The 14,599-nt window shown below is 44.3% G+C and overlaps 1 protein-coding gene across 4 annotated transcripts in view; it reads right to left on the reverse strand.

Annotated features, from left to right (window-relative positions):
• ELP2 (elongator acetyltransferase complex subunit 2) overlaps positions 1-14,599 on the reverse strand; it is a 46,321-nt gene that overhangs the window by 4,099 nt on the left and 27,623 nt on the right. For all 4 annotated transcript variants that reach the window (XM_075533256.1, XM_075533258.1, XM_075533259.1 and 1 more), the window contains exons 12-19: positions 13,407-13,556; positions 10,620-10,808; positions 7,543-7,612; positions 6,580-6,672; positions 5,265-5,322; positions 4,682-4,754; positions 3,122-3,314; positions 1,799-1,920 (exon numbers count right to left, since the gene is read on the reverse strand). In XM_075533256.1, the coding sequence (XP_075389371.1) occupies positions 1,799-1,920; positions 3,122-3,314; positions 4,682-4,754; positions 5,265-5,322; positions 6,580-6,672; positions 7,543-7,612; positions 10,620-10,808; positions 13,407-13,556 (948 nt within the window). The remainder of the gene's footprint in view (positions 1-1,798; positions 1,921-3,121; positions 3,315-4,681; positions 4,755-5,264; positions 5,323-6,579; positions 6,673-7,542; positions 7,613-10,619; positions 10,809-13,406; positions 13,557-14,599) is intronic.

Below are 14,599 nucleotides of genomic sequence, written 5' to 3' on the forward strand. Positions count from 1 at the left end.
TACACTAGAGGGGGCCTGCACAATGCAGCATGGCTCTTAGGGGATTTTTAGAACATGTCCAGGGGCCCCCGAGTATTGCGAGCGTCTCAGCAAGGCCACACTATGGAACACCTGCATCAGGGAGCCCAACTAGCTGTGAAGGCACGACTGGACTGGCCTTGGCAAGCCATCGGGAAACCCATGTCATGGGTGGCGTCCTCACGGAGGACTGCCCAAGAAGCTGCCACAGCATGCGTGGGCCCCAGTCAAGCCCCCGGCTGAATTGTCCGGTCGTTATTCAGAGGATGCCCCATGGGGGTGGTGGATCACAGAGAAATGGAGAAAGCAGGAAAACAGACGACAGGCCAGGGCAAGCCCAGAGCAAGATTGTGAGCCGTCATTTTTGTCCAAGCAGGCTGCAGTGCCTTTCTCTGACTGGACAGAGTGCTGCTCTATCCACTGCAACCCCAACTCACGGCCCGGGGTTGGTGCGATGGCTGCCGCGGGGCGGCTCTGGAGGGCAGAGGCAGTGCTGCTCCGTCGGCACCTTGCACAGAGCAGGTAAAGACACTCAGGGGAGGAAAGCAAGAGGCAGACAACAGCACGACAGTGTGACACCAAGATGTCACCTAAGGGTTTGCCCTGAGTGAGACCAGCCCGAGCGCCACCCTGCAACTGGCACTTCTGCAGTTTGTACCTTGTTTGGCTGGAGAGGGCAGGGGATGGAAAGGAAACGCCTAACTGCTTCCCAGTCTCTGGTCCAGAGGAAAGGACATGGCAAAGAGGATGCAAAGACAGGAAGGCAAACATTTTCCCAGAGAACAAGGCCAGGCTTATGTTCAAGCACATGAGACTAGCGACCTTATTTGATTTCCTAAAAAAAGCTTGGGTGCACCCCTCCACCACTGATTAAAAAGGCAGCAACCGCTCAATATAAGAAAGTTTCGCTCTCTAACTGTAGCGGCCTGAGGTGACCTGCCAAGATGGTTCGCTACTCACTCGACCCAGAAAACCCTACAAAATCCTGCAAATCAAGAGGGTCGAACCTCCGGGTCCACTTCAAGAACACCCGTGAAACTGCCCAGGCCATCAAAGGCATGCACATCCGGAAAGCCACCAAATACTTGAAAGACGTCACTCTGCAGAAGCAATGTGTGCCTTTCCGACGGTACAATGGTGGTGTTGGCAGGTGTGCCCAGGCCAAGCAATGGGGTTGGACCCAGGGTCGGTGGCCCAAAAAGAGTGCTGAATTTTTGCTTCACATGCTTAAAAATGCAGAGAGTAATGCTGAACTTAAGGGTTTAGATGTGGATTCTCTGGTCATTGAGCACATCCAGGTGAACAAAGCCCCCAAGATGCGCCGCCGGACTTACAGAGCCCATGGTCGGATCAACCCATACATGAGCTCCCCCTGCCACATTGAGATGATCCTGACTGAGAAGGAACAGATCGTTCCCAAACCAGAAGAGGAGGTTGCACAGAAGAAAAAGATTTCCCAGAAGAAACTGAAGAAGCAAAAACTCATGGCTCGGGAATAAATTAAGTTTAAAATAATAAAAGTTAAAGCGCTAAAAAAAAAAAAAAAAAAGAAAGTTTCATCCACTGGGGCCATCTGAAAGGTCTTCTCTTTGATATTTCAGAGAAATGGACTTAAAATTTTTAAAGAAATGTTTTCAAAATGAATCCATGTGAGTTACAGGAAGTAATAAGCCGATTAAGAGGCAGGGCAGAGATAGGACTATGAACATGCTTTCTTTGAATATCCCTGTAGTAAGTACCTTTTACATTTGAAAACGGGGGGTTATTCGCTGGGAAATACCTTTCTGTCCCGACTCCCTGTGAAGAAGTACTTGCCGTCGGGACTCCAATCGCAAGACCAGATAATTCTGCTGTGCACTGCGGTGACTTTGTTCGTGAAGGCAAAGAGATTGAAAACCGGCTCTGAAAGAAACACGGACCCCAGTCACACACCAAGAAGCAGAGTTGTTTTCTTAAAAAACCTTTTATACCATTTAAAAAGAGTGTGTAAATGCCATGTTCACTGTGTGGCGGAGTCAATAATTGATAAACCCCGACTTTAACCAGAGAACAAATCCAGGCGACTGACCCCTCCCTCACCAGAAGATTGTGGGCACAATATTTAGTCCACTCTCCAGGGATGGGTGACGAGCACCCAGATCCTCAACTAGAAGATCAATGGATGCCTACTGAAGAAGTCTTACTACATAGGAATAAGCCCGATTGGCATGTTGTCTATCAAAAAAATTAATGCACCAGCTAAATAACATAAAACCAAACCAAACCCTTTTTCTTCATATGATGTAAATGTAAGATGACGCTCAGCCATCACATGGCCCAACTTCTAACTTCTTTCAAGGAGGGAAGGACAAGCCATCCAATAATCCATGACCCAGAGACACAACACTGTAAAAATGTCATCACCGTAATGGTTGAAACAATAAATGTTTTATGTTAAGAAATCACTACTGGAGTGGAATGAAATAGTCTAATATGTTGGAGCTGGTACTCTAAAATGCGACACATTTTTCAGGTTTTAATTATCAGGTGCAGAATGCAGGCTTAACTGGGTTAATCTAAGGCCCAGGGATCATGCTCTCCAGCCTAGGACCATCTTCCTAATCTCTGAAAGTAACAGGTCTGAGGAGGAAAAGACTAAGGGGCCTCCTGTCCCCTTTAGGTTTCAAATTTTAAAACATTTCTACATTTGTAAAATAATTTTTAAAAGATGGGAAAAAATTACCATCCTCAAGTTTCCCCAAGTGAACCTTCATGAGTCCTGACTCACAGATTTCTAGCTCAGAATATGCCATCCATATGGTTCTGTGGTGCCAATTGGCTTCTGTGAAAACATTTGCAAATAGACATTTTCCAGAAACAGAATTTTTCTTCCTCCAACGGAGCTCTCTGAACACAGGCCATCGTAACCACAGGGACACCAGCATGTCAACCCAGAGGTCGCGCACGTGTGTAGGGAGTCCCCCTTTGCTGAGTTATCACAGGGCCTTGACAGGCTTCAAGGTGTGATGCTCTTGCCCTTCTCGTGTCCTGCAGCTGCTCAGAGTGCATGAAACGGGCACACTTGTTCCACACATAGCCTTGTGGCCCAACAGAGCTGTTTTACCTAGTTCCGATGAAGCGGTGTCCTGCCTTTTCCACAGTGACCAGGTCCGGTCTCTGGAAACAGCCAGTAAGAACTTGTCGTTGGGTGAGAAGGCCATCTGTGTGACAGTCAACGTGTGGAAGATTAAATTCTGGACTTGCTTCCAAGATGTAGTGTTCCAGAGAATGATAGCAGCGTGCTCCCTCTTAGATGCCTGCAAGACAGAGAAGAAGTCATGAAGCAGTTGGAAGCGAAAAAATCAAGTGACAAGAATGCATTCAGTCTATGTATACCATTTCCCTGGTGTCTGTGTTTGCAACTGTGTAAATGTAAACAGTCTTGAGGGCACACCTCGAACCCCCAGGTGCGATTCTCTGGGGAGAGCTATGGAAGACTGGGATCAGAAAATAGGAACTATGTTACAATTATATTCTGATTGTTTTTATAAGAAGCATCTGTATATTAGTAATTATGTGATGAAAAGGCAGCACACGACAGCCAAAGCACAAGCAGCAGAAGACAAAACAGAGATGAGCTCTTATGCATGCAAGGACTTTATCACCACCGTAAAGAGACACCTGATACCAAGGGCTCAATAGAAAGTAAATGTCTAGAAAAGAATGATGGCAACATGTACAAATATGTTTTCTACAATTCATATATGGATTGTTATAAGAGTTGTTAAGAACCCCAATAAAATTATCTTTAAAAAAGAGAGATGATAGTTGACAGACTTGGAAAACATTGTAGAGATTCACATATCCAAACAGGTTTTAGTATCTAGAATACATAAATAACTCCTTACCACTAAGCAGGAAAAAGACAAACAATCCAAATCCAAAAATGGGCAAGAGACTTGGGCAGATAGTTAACCAAAGAGAATATGCAAATAGCCAGGAAGCATACTAGAGGATATGCAACTTTATTACAGCAAAAACAAAAAAACAAACCTACTGCCATCAAATCAGTGGTGATTCATGCGACCCTATAGGATGGAGCAGAAAGGCCCCATAGGGCTTCCAAAGCTGTACACATTGACAGCGCCGTGACCACATCTGTCTCTCAGGGCTAACGGGGGGATTCAAACCGGCAACCTTTCGGTTAGCAGGAGAGCGCTGACCTGCTACGCTACCAGGGCTCTTTCCTTAGGGCGATAAAAAGCAAATCAAAACCACTATGCGCTACCACTGTCCCCTCATTCATTCACTACAATACCAGAAAAGTTAAAAACAAGTCAAGGATGTGGAGAACGCAACTGTACAGCTGCTCTGAAAACCCGCCCGGCCCTTCCTCAGGAAGCAAACCCGAGAACCCCATCCCAAAGCCAGGCTCCACCAGTGAGCTGCTTCTGTACCCAGGGGGTGGGGGGCATGAAGCAAAAGGGCAAAGGGTAACATCAAGGGACACAGTAAGTTCAAGCCAAGTATTTAAGGGGGCCCGGGGGTGGAGGGTGGGAGGGGGGAGGGAAGCAGAGAAAGGGAAAGAGAGCGAGGGAGCAAGATTCAGAAAAAGCAGGCACTGGGGCCCTTTCCCATAGTCTCCACCCACATCAACAGTGGAATAAAAAGGGAAACTGCCTACCTTGCATGCTGAAGCAAGCAGACTCTTTGAATTGCTACAAGCAAGGCAATATATTTCAGAACCATGTCCATATCTACAATTCAAAAGAGAAAACATATGATCTTGTTAGTATAGGTAACTATTATCAAAAATTTTCAAAGGGAAAAAACTAACATTGTCTCCTTTGGAATTCCCGAGAGTCCACAGAATTCCTTCAAAGAATTTTCATCTGGGTGAATATTCAGAGAGAGAAAGGAAGACTCGCGAACCCTGCCAGCCTCCTAAGAGTGATAGAAACCACCCAAAGAATTGGTCAGCGCACAAGTCAGATGCGCACTCCCAGACAAGGACGGAGGTGCAGGCGAAGACAAAAAGCGCTTTACAAGAGTAAATATAATAAAATGCTGCTCTACTTCAAAAATTAAGGACAACAAAGTTTTGCTTATTTCCTTGAGTAATAAAATAGATACTTAAATAACTGGGGTGGGGGTGGGGGGCATGAAGCAAAAGGGCAAAGGGTAACATCAAGCTGTGAGGAGAAAAAAATGTTTTATCGTCAATTATAGCAGAGTCATACTGAAGAGATAAGGGCAGTTTAACTTACAGTTTTTGAACTTCAGGCCACAATGTGTTCTGCAAAAGATGATCCTCGGTGGGAGGTTCTATAACAAATGTGTAACATTAAAATTATTTTTTAATATTTACATGTAAATTAAAAAGTGAACTCTGAAACATGTGATAGGTAAGTTTACTGTGCCAACTCAGCCAATTGGAACATGTGGGAGGATTAATAAGGTCACAGTTTGATGGGAGGGACAAGAGATAAATGGTTCAGCAAGGCCTGCCCCTCTTTCTTGCTCTCTGGTTATTGGACCAGTGTACAGCTGCTTTAGTTAATTCTCTGCCTCAACTTGTGAGCTACACTACCTGTGAGACAGCCAACTTGTGAATCGTGCCTGCCAGAGCTTGAGGTTCCTTCAAGATGTGCTTTACCACGCTGCTGGTGTATACATCGCTTGAGCTTGAGGCTGGTGGATCTTGTCGTCTTGCATTGCTTCAGTCCAATATCCCATCCAAGCCTGCTTCGCTAAGCTCCTGAGCTACTGACTGTTGGTGACACATCCTGCTGTTTGCTACCAGTGGCCAGACTGTCTGCTTTGCCCTAGGGAAGACTCAGCTGTCTGCTTCCTTGACGCTGGACCCAGCAGCCCTCATGAGTTGAAGGACTTCCAGTATATTAACTGCTCCACGGAAGTGAGTTGAACTGAGACCTCTGTAATGCTGTGTGGACTAATTAGCTATTGCAGTCCTTCGTACTCTATATATCTATCTGCATGTATATAAAATCATTAAGTGTCCTGGTTTTCTCTAGAGAACCCTAACACAATGTATTTAGGGCAGCAGCAACAGATATGGCACTATATCTACTAGTAATTTTATTAAACCATCTTTTAAAAAAAGAATGTTTATAAATTCTTTTATTAGTTGAGATTAAATACATATATCATTTCAAATTTAAATCACATCAAGCAGAATGTACAATTGCTACCACAATCAGTTTCCAAACATTCTTTTTCTATATAGACTCCCTTTGTTCACTCTACCACTGTACCCTCCTCCTCCCAAATCCCTTATTCTACTTCCTGTCATTATAGGCCCATCAATCCTGGGTTTCATATACCAAAACATGGAAATGCATACAACACAGCTTAAAGAGGGTGACCTCCATTGACATAACACCTCTGAGATAGTCTTTTTTTTTTTTTTTTTGAGATACATTCTAATGTGAACAAACAAAAATGGGTCAAAATAACCCAAGCCAAAAACACAGAAAATTTTGGAAACCAGATCGGGTTCAGCCCGCAGCATAGCGGGAATCTACTGACAAAGTATTAAACCATCTCCATGCCATTTCTTACCAGTAAGTACGGAAGGCTGAAAGGCCATCTGGTGATACTCAAAACCAGCCTGAGTTGACGGTTCCTCTTCATCAGGCCGAGGAGTTATATCCCCTAATTTAAAGAAATACAACACCATAAATCTAGTCCCTGTATTTTCAGTCCCCTATACTTTTCCCAAGATTAAAGTCACCAACTAGAAAGGAATGGGTCTGGAGTTTGGAGGGAAATCCACATGATTCCAAAGGCAAGGCTAATCCCACCACTCTAGTTTTTTCCAATGTGCTCCTCTGACCTAACATTCCCTAATCTTTCAAAACTGTGGAGCATACTTTTCAGGAAAGTGGCCAGAGGATTTTTTTTCTATGGCAGGGGACACGCTACTTCTTTGAAGGGCTGTCCTATGAGGATTGTGTTGGGAGAGTCTACTCCTCTCGCCCGCCATGCTCTGATCCTACCCGTCCACGTCTAAAAGGGACATTTTCTGAGTTCCTTCAGGATGCGAAAATTGCCGTGTTTTGATGAGAAGAGCAGTTCTTTGGACAAGAGTTAAAGATAGAAATTCTGCCTTCCAAACATTCTAGGCCTATATGGATGATATACTCGGAAACAGTTGCTTTACATTTTAATATTGTTTAGTAAAGGTTTACTTGGGTTTTATAGCAACACTTTCTAACTTACCCTCTTATTAGTTATATGTGCGTGAACTTAAGATTGTTTTTAAACGCTTTCTTGAGGTTTAGGTGAAAGCTTACACAGCAAATTCGGTTCCCACTTAACACTTTTTACCCACAGTGTGTCAGCATTCCCATTACTTCCATTCTGTTTGTTTGACCCTTCTTAGGAACGTAGGCTTGTCTGAGGGCAAAGGTGGACACTGGGGCCTCACTATAGCCTACCATAAACTGCAACAGACTTTAGAAGTAACCAGTTTTTCAATCCCACTGTAGTTTCAGTAATTTTGGAGATTAATTAATGCCTTACCCTGAAAGATCGCCTTATTTGATAAGCCCAAGGCAGGGACAGTCGCACCTTCTGGAAGATCACTGTCTTGCTGGAATAAAAGTACGATATATGTATAAGTTTGTAGAACGTTTTGTGTGTGAGAATCGGGTTGAAGTTTACAGAGCAAACCATCCATTTTACAATGAACAATTCATACATACTTTGCATTACCTCATCCACTACAACCCCCTCACTGTACCATGGCTTCTTCCAGTTTCTCCGTTTCCGTGCCTTTCTTAAGCCTCTGAACTGTGTCCTTGGAGAAATGCTGTCCTTCTAATTTTAAATGGTTGATTTTTCTAACAGAGGGTGAGTGAGGTCAATTAAAGACCTAAAGAGTCATTAAGGGTCAGTCTTGACTGGTTCCGCCAGTCTGTACATGACCAGTAAGCCTGATCTCTTTTATAATTGGGGGTTCTAATCCACATTTGTCTCCCACTCTATCCAGAACCTTCTAATGTGATCCTTTTCAGGGAATGTAGTAGTGGTAGCTGGGCAAGAACTAGTTCCTCTGGCCTCAGGGTTGTAGAGATGCTGTTTGGTGGGCGGTTTCCACGTGGTTTTCAATTTTCATCTCTCTCCTCTGGGTGAGGAGATGGCTAGTTCACAGGGTTTGACGAGCCCAGTGCAGGACGCTGAATAGTCTTTATGAACTGCCAACTGACCTGGTCTCCCCAAGAAACCCAGCAACTCATTCCTTCCTGCTTTTTGGTTACATCTGAGAAGCTTTCAAAACTCTACCCTTATATGCTCCGCCACATGCATGGATATATTTTCAGGGAGAGCAAGTACACATACAAATATCCTGTCAGACCCAATATATGCGAAGGTATACTCCCAGTCTCCCACATCTGCATCTACCCAAGCATCAACTCATAACCACCGATACAAGATCGCAATGCTCAGTATCCCCCCCCTCGCCTCCATCACTTTCCCCTGCCCGCCCTCTTAGTGCATTCTGCCTTGCCCTTTACCCACTCTAACACTGTCTAGCCACTAGCCGGGGACTGACATATATATTTTAAGAGCTAAAATGTACTACTGCTCTGTCAGGCACTACACACTTTGTGTTCTTAACTGAGAAAGCTTAAAGATCACTCTGTACTGATGCCTGGCTCTGCTTTCACTTCCTAAACCAGCATTCTTCAGTAGACCAAGCTCATATAATCCCTAAATCCCACCAACCTTTGAAGTCAGGCCCCCTCTCATCAGCCCCAGATGGCTGGGTCTAAAAGGGCTGAACTGGGCTCACAGTAGGCAGTGGGCCCAATGGCCTCACTGGCCCATCCCTGCCGACCCTCACACCAACACCACACGTTCCAGAATACAACTTTCATGAAATGCATTTAAATAATTTCCATTACAAATTTCATCTGGAGTAGTAATATTGATTATGCCCATCCACTGAGTGTTCCTTGCAACATGGCTTTATTGAACACATGGACAGGTATATGAGCTAAGAGAATCAGCGACCATCAAGAACAGCAAGCAGCAGTATTCCTACACGCCTATCCTTCAGGACAGAAGTCAAACCTAAAATACACAAGCAGCTTCCCAGCCTGTAGGATGCCTTGATTTTAAGAAACAGATGGAGGTATACCTGGGACAAAGCCTCCTTTTGATCCTATTATAGTATTTCAATCTCTAGAACAGAGAGATCCTAAAACTAACAGCATCTTGCCCCCCATGCTTAGCTCTGTCTCCATGTGTAAGCAGGGAGCCCTGGTGAGGTCACTGGGAAAGCTCTGGCTGCTAGCCTGACAGCTTCATGGCTTGGAACCCAGCCAGCTGCTCCATGGGAGGAAGACCAGGCGATCCACATACAGCCTAGAACAGCCTATGTGGAGTCAAGGGCTTGGGAGATACCCCAGAATTTAAGTTCCTTTCATTTGACATTACTTCCAAACCACTATTTTCTCTCCAGTTTCACCCAGACGGCTGCTGCTCTCCCTAGCTTCCGGCATCCATGTACTCTCCATCGGCCGCTCCTCAGGGGACGCATGAGGCTGCCTGATCCCACAGATCTGCAGTCTTAGAAACATAAAAGAGCACCTTATACTCTGAGCTACAGGACCACTATGAGTTGGAATGGCACTGGGTTTGTTTGGGTTCCCGCGCCTTGGCCTAGTTTGCTGTACACGTCTCTGGTTTTAAAATGTTGGTCACCACATGCCACAGCACACACACAGTTTGTGAAGCCCTGAGAAGCAACAAAGCCCACCCAGAAGCACAGCAGATTGTGAGATCACGAGGCATCCAAGAGATCGGATATCAGGCACCAAAGACAAAAAATATCATAGCACTGTGAATGAGGGGGAGTGCGGAGTGGGGACCCAGGGCCCATCTGTGGGAAATTGGACATCCCCTTGCAGAAGGGCTGCGGGGAGAAGAGCCAGTCAGGGTGCAGGGTAGCAATGATGAGACATACAATTTTTCTCTAGTTCTTGGCCACCCCATCCCCCACACTATCATGATCCCAATTCTACCTTACAAATCTGGCTGGACCGGAGGCTGAACCCTGGTACAGATAGGAACAGGAAACATAGGGACTCCAGCACAGATGAACCCCTCAGGACCAGTGGTGAGAGTAGCGATACAGGGAGGGTGGAGGGAAGGTGGGGGAGAAAGGAGGAACTGATTACAAGGATCTACATATAATCCCCACCCTGGGGATGGACAATGGAGAAGTAGGTAAAGGGAGACGTTGGACGGTGTAAGATATTACAAAATAATAATTTATAAATTATCAAAGGTTAATGGGGAAGGGGGGAGCGGAGGAGGGGAAAATGAGCTGATATCAAGGGCTCAAGTAGAAAGCAAATGTTTGAGAATGATGAGGTAAACAAATGTACAAAAGTGTTTGACACAATGGATGTATGTATGGATTTGATAAGAGTTATATGAGCCCCCAATAAAATGATTTAAAAAAAAGTTTGTTAAGCCAGTGGTTAACTATTGGACTTTCTTTATACCCATTCATTCTATTTACAACCCAAAGTCAAGTTTTTAAAAATGCAACAAAGAAACTAGATTGTATACAGCAGAGGAATACTCACATTACAAAGTATGTGATTCAGTGATTGGTCTGTAATGGCACAAAAATTTTCCACAAAATTCCGTGGTGCAGAAAAAACTCGAAGAACCTTTTCATCTGCTCCAGATACAAACTGGAACCGGCTTATCATGGCTAAACATTTCATGTCATAGCCATGGATCTGAGGCCTTGCGATTTCATGCCAAGTCACCTGGGTATTGAAACAGGGTAAAAATGAGAGGGAGAGGGAGAGGGAGAGGGAAGGAAGGAGAGAGGGAGGGAGGGAGGGAGAGAGAGAGGGAGAGAGAGAGAGAGAGAGAGAGAAGCTGTTTTAAAAACCTAGTTATTTTCAACAAGTAAAATATTAGGCTCATAATTATTTACTCTGCTATGGAAATCTGACCGTGGGACCATTTAATCTATGTTCTGTTAACGATGATTCCTTTTTATTACTCAGTACTCACTCCCCATACAACTACGCCTTATTTGTTCATCTGTTCACCTACAGATGGGCATTTGGGTTTCTACTTTTGGCTTTTCAATAAAGCCAAAGCCAAATGATGCTATTGCTCTTGGATAAACACCTATAAGGGGAATGGCTAGATGATACGGTAGATATGCAAGCGACATGTAAAGTTAAGAAGCCCCCGTGGGGACTGCTGACTGCACGGTCAGCGGGGCGAAACCACAGCCTCAGTGGGAAGAGATGGAGTTTTTATTCCCGGAAAGAGTTACCCTCGGAGTTGGAGTGGAGACCCAAAATGCATCTGTAGACAACTGGACATCCTCTCACAGGAGGGTGACAAGGAAGGGACAATTCAGCCAGGGTGCAGAATAGCACTGATGAAACACACAATTTTCCTATGTTCTTTGAGGCTTCCTCACCCCCAATATCGTGACCCCAGCTCTTTCTTAGAAACTTGGCTAGACCGGAGCATGTACACTGGTACAGAAAAGATCTCTGGACACACAGAATTCAGAACAGATAAACCCCTCAGAAACAGAAAGGGGAGTAGCAATACCAAGAGGAAAGGGGAAGGTGTGGGGGAGAGGGGAAGGGCAACGGACACATGGGTGAAGGGAGACAGCAGTCAGTTATGAAGGGCCCATGAGGGTGGGAGGGTGGAGGAGGGAGGAGAAAAAGAAGCTGATGCCAAGGGCTCACACAGAAAGAAAATGCTTAGAAAATGATTATAAAACCTTCCGGTAGAATTTTTGGAAAAATTAACTTTTCCCTGAGTTATAACATCTATTTTCAAATGTGCTTAATGAAGAAGTATACAGCTGGATGAATTTTGACAAGTTAAAAATACCAAGTATCCAGCACAAGAAATAAACGTTATCACCCCCAGAAACCCCCATATTCCTGGTCTCCGTCAGCAGCTCCCACTGTCAATATAACCACTCTGCTGAACTCTGAACATGGTTTCAAACAATTACTGTGATAAATAAAAACATTATACAGTATAATCGACAATTTTAACACATATACATTCATAGAATCCAAACAATTCTGTCATCCTTAAAAATCTCCCTCAGTGTCCCGAGTCTTATTTTCCCTCCACACCTGACCTTTGATAACAAGTGGTCTGTTTCTTTCTCCATATAATTTTGCCTTTTTGAAAAAATTACATAGGCGGACTGACTTACCTCGCTCATTATGTCTCTGAGGTTCATGCATTTATTATTGCTGGGAAGTACTCCATTTATGGAGATACACCAATGTGTTTATTCGATCACAATCTCAAAGGACATCTCGGTTGTTTCTAGTGATTCTGGTGATTGTAAAATGAGCGGCTATAAGCATCTACAACAATGGGTTGAGTGAGCCTAAGTGCTTACTTCTCAAGGGCAAATACCCTGGACAGGATTGTCAGACTATACAGTAGGTGTACTTAAGCTTTTAAAATGCTAAGCCAGTTAATTAAACCATTTTCCCATAGCAGGTGTGGTAGTTACATAATCTCGTCTCAGCAAGACATTAAGAATGAAGGGGTGCAGTCTAGCCTGTCAGTCAGGTCACAGCCTGATGATGCCTTTGTGGGTGTGGCCTTTTCATGAGGATTCTGGCAACTTGCTCTCTTTCTGCCTGGAGGTGGGCCACGCTCCCTCTGCTTCACTGTCCTGTGGAGGAGAGACGCTCAGAGAGCTGGAGGAGCCAGCACTGAGATGCCTCTGCCGGCGTTAGATGCACAGGACTTTCCACCCACCGGCCTGTGGTCTTCCTGCATTTGGCATCACTGCATGTGCTGTGTGAGTCTGAAGAGGCAATCATGGGCTAGGATCGGATCTCTGTGCTACTATCAGACTTGGGGACTTGATCTGGACTGGGATATACAATGAACTGCTCTTTTATCTGACGCTCTCTCTTACACACGTGAGTGTCTCTGCATTTGTTTCTCTAGTCAATGTCGCCTAACACAGCAGGTGTACCCCTTTCTATTCCCACTAGCAATGTCTAAATAGTACGGTCACTCTGCACCCTTTCAGCATTGGGTAGTGTAATACTACTACTTTAGCCAATCGAGAGAGGGTGTGGAGGTATTTAATGTGAACTTTATTTTGAATTTCCCAATAACTAACAAAGGAGGTCTAGTGGCTACAGGTGAGGGATCAGCACAACACCCCCACAGCTCCCGGGGAGAAAGGAAAGAGCGGCAGTAGCCTTCGAAAACCGTGACAGCCTTGGAAGCCCTGCTCTGCCCTTCGGTTCGCTAAGAGTTAGAATCCACTCAGTGGCCCAGGTTGAAAGGCTAACAATGGGGCACGGCTGCTTCTATGCGCACCAGTCGAGGGGAAGCCATTTTACCTGCGACGCGCCTTTTCTTTTCCACGGAGCAAAGAGTCGTGTCGTCTGGTCAGTACCAACAGAGATGATAAATTCTCCTTCTGGATCCCACATCATGTCTTGGACACCATCAAAGTGTCCTGAAATGACAACCTCCGGAGTCCACTCTTTCTGCAATGGATGTTTTCACACGTCATTCTAAGACCAGCACTACTTAAAGCATTCATGTTTAAAACGGGAAAGGTGGAACCCCCTACCAAGATGAAAAACTAAGTATGAGATAGAAAATATTGGGATTTTGAAATAATAGGATCCAATGTCCAATCGAGACACTAGAACTTGGGCACTTATGATATTTAGCCCTAGGAAATTTTCCTCTTTCGACATTATTAAATGTGTCCTAGAGCTAGACATTCCACAACCTCTTTGTGCCTCAATGACATGTTTGTAAAAGAGAAATCACAACATCACCCACGTCATAGGCTTATTATGAAGAGTCATGTGTTTGTCTTTGTGAAGCACGTAGGACAACCAGGTACTAAAAGTACACACGGAACTAAATAACAGAGCATTGTGGAAGACAAAATCATCTCTCAGAACGATGTACGCATTCGGAGTGTGCCAGATGTAGTCATGGAAAGCAGTTGTACAAGTAGAGCACAGAGAGATGGCTAAGCCTACTGAGGACACTGCAGTGACCGTGTAAACAAAGATACAGAAAATGTCATGTGCCGGGTTCACAAAGCAGTCTACTGAATAACTTCAAGGGGTGGAAAAATTTGATCTTTGGAGAATAATTAAATTTGTATAAATAGTCAAAAGATCATTCAAAGCCAAGGCTGATGGATACAGGCACTGACTAGCTCAGTTCTATTATTTCCTGGCCAAAAAAAGCCATGACAAAACCATGCTATTAACTTCCTCTGTGGAAAAAAAAATACTTATTCTAAAAGTCAGATCTAATAGGAGTTCTAAAATTTTTTAACTAATATTCAATAGTTTTAGACTAAAATTACAGCTTTCCAAAATAACAATATGAAAGCATGTATTTGCACATCTCGATCTACTATATCTGATTTTTAAAATCACCCTCAAATACTTGATTAGCAGTGCCACATATATGAAATCAAATTATAGACACAAAACGAAGTGGTAAGGGCTACACAACATGATATAACTAATGACAATGCTGGGGGCCGGCCCGAATCCCAACT

This window comes from Tenrec ecaudatus, chromosome 15 (assembly GCF_050624435.1).
Source record: "Tenrec ecaudatus isolate mTenEca1 chromosome 15, mTenEca1.hap1, whole genome shotgun sequence".
NCBI lineage: Eukaryota > Metazoa > Chordata > Mammalia > Afrosoricida > Tenrecidae > Tenrec > Tenrec ecaudatus.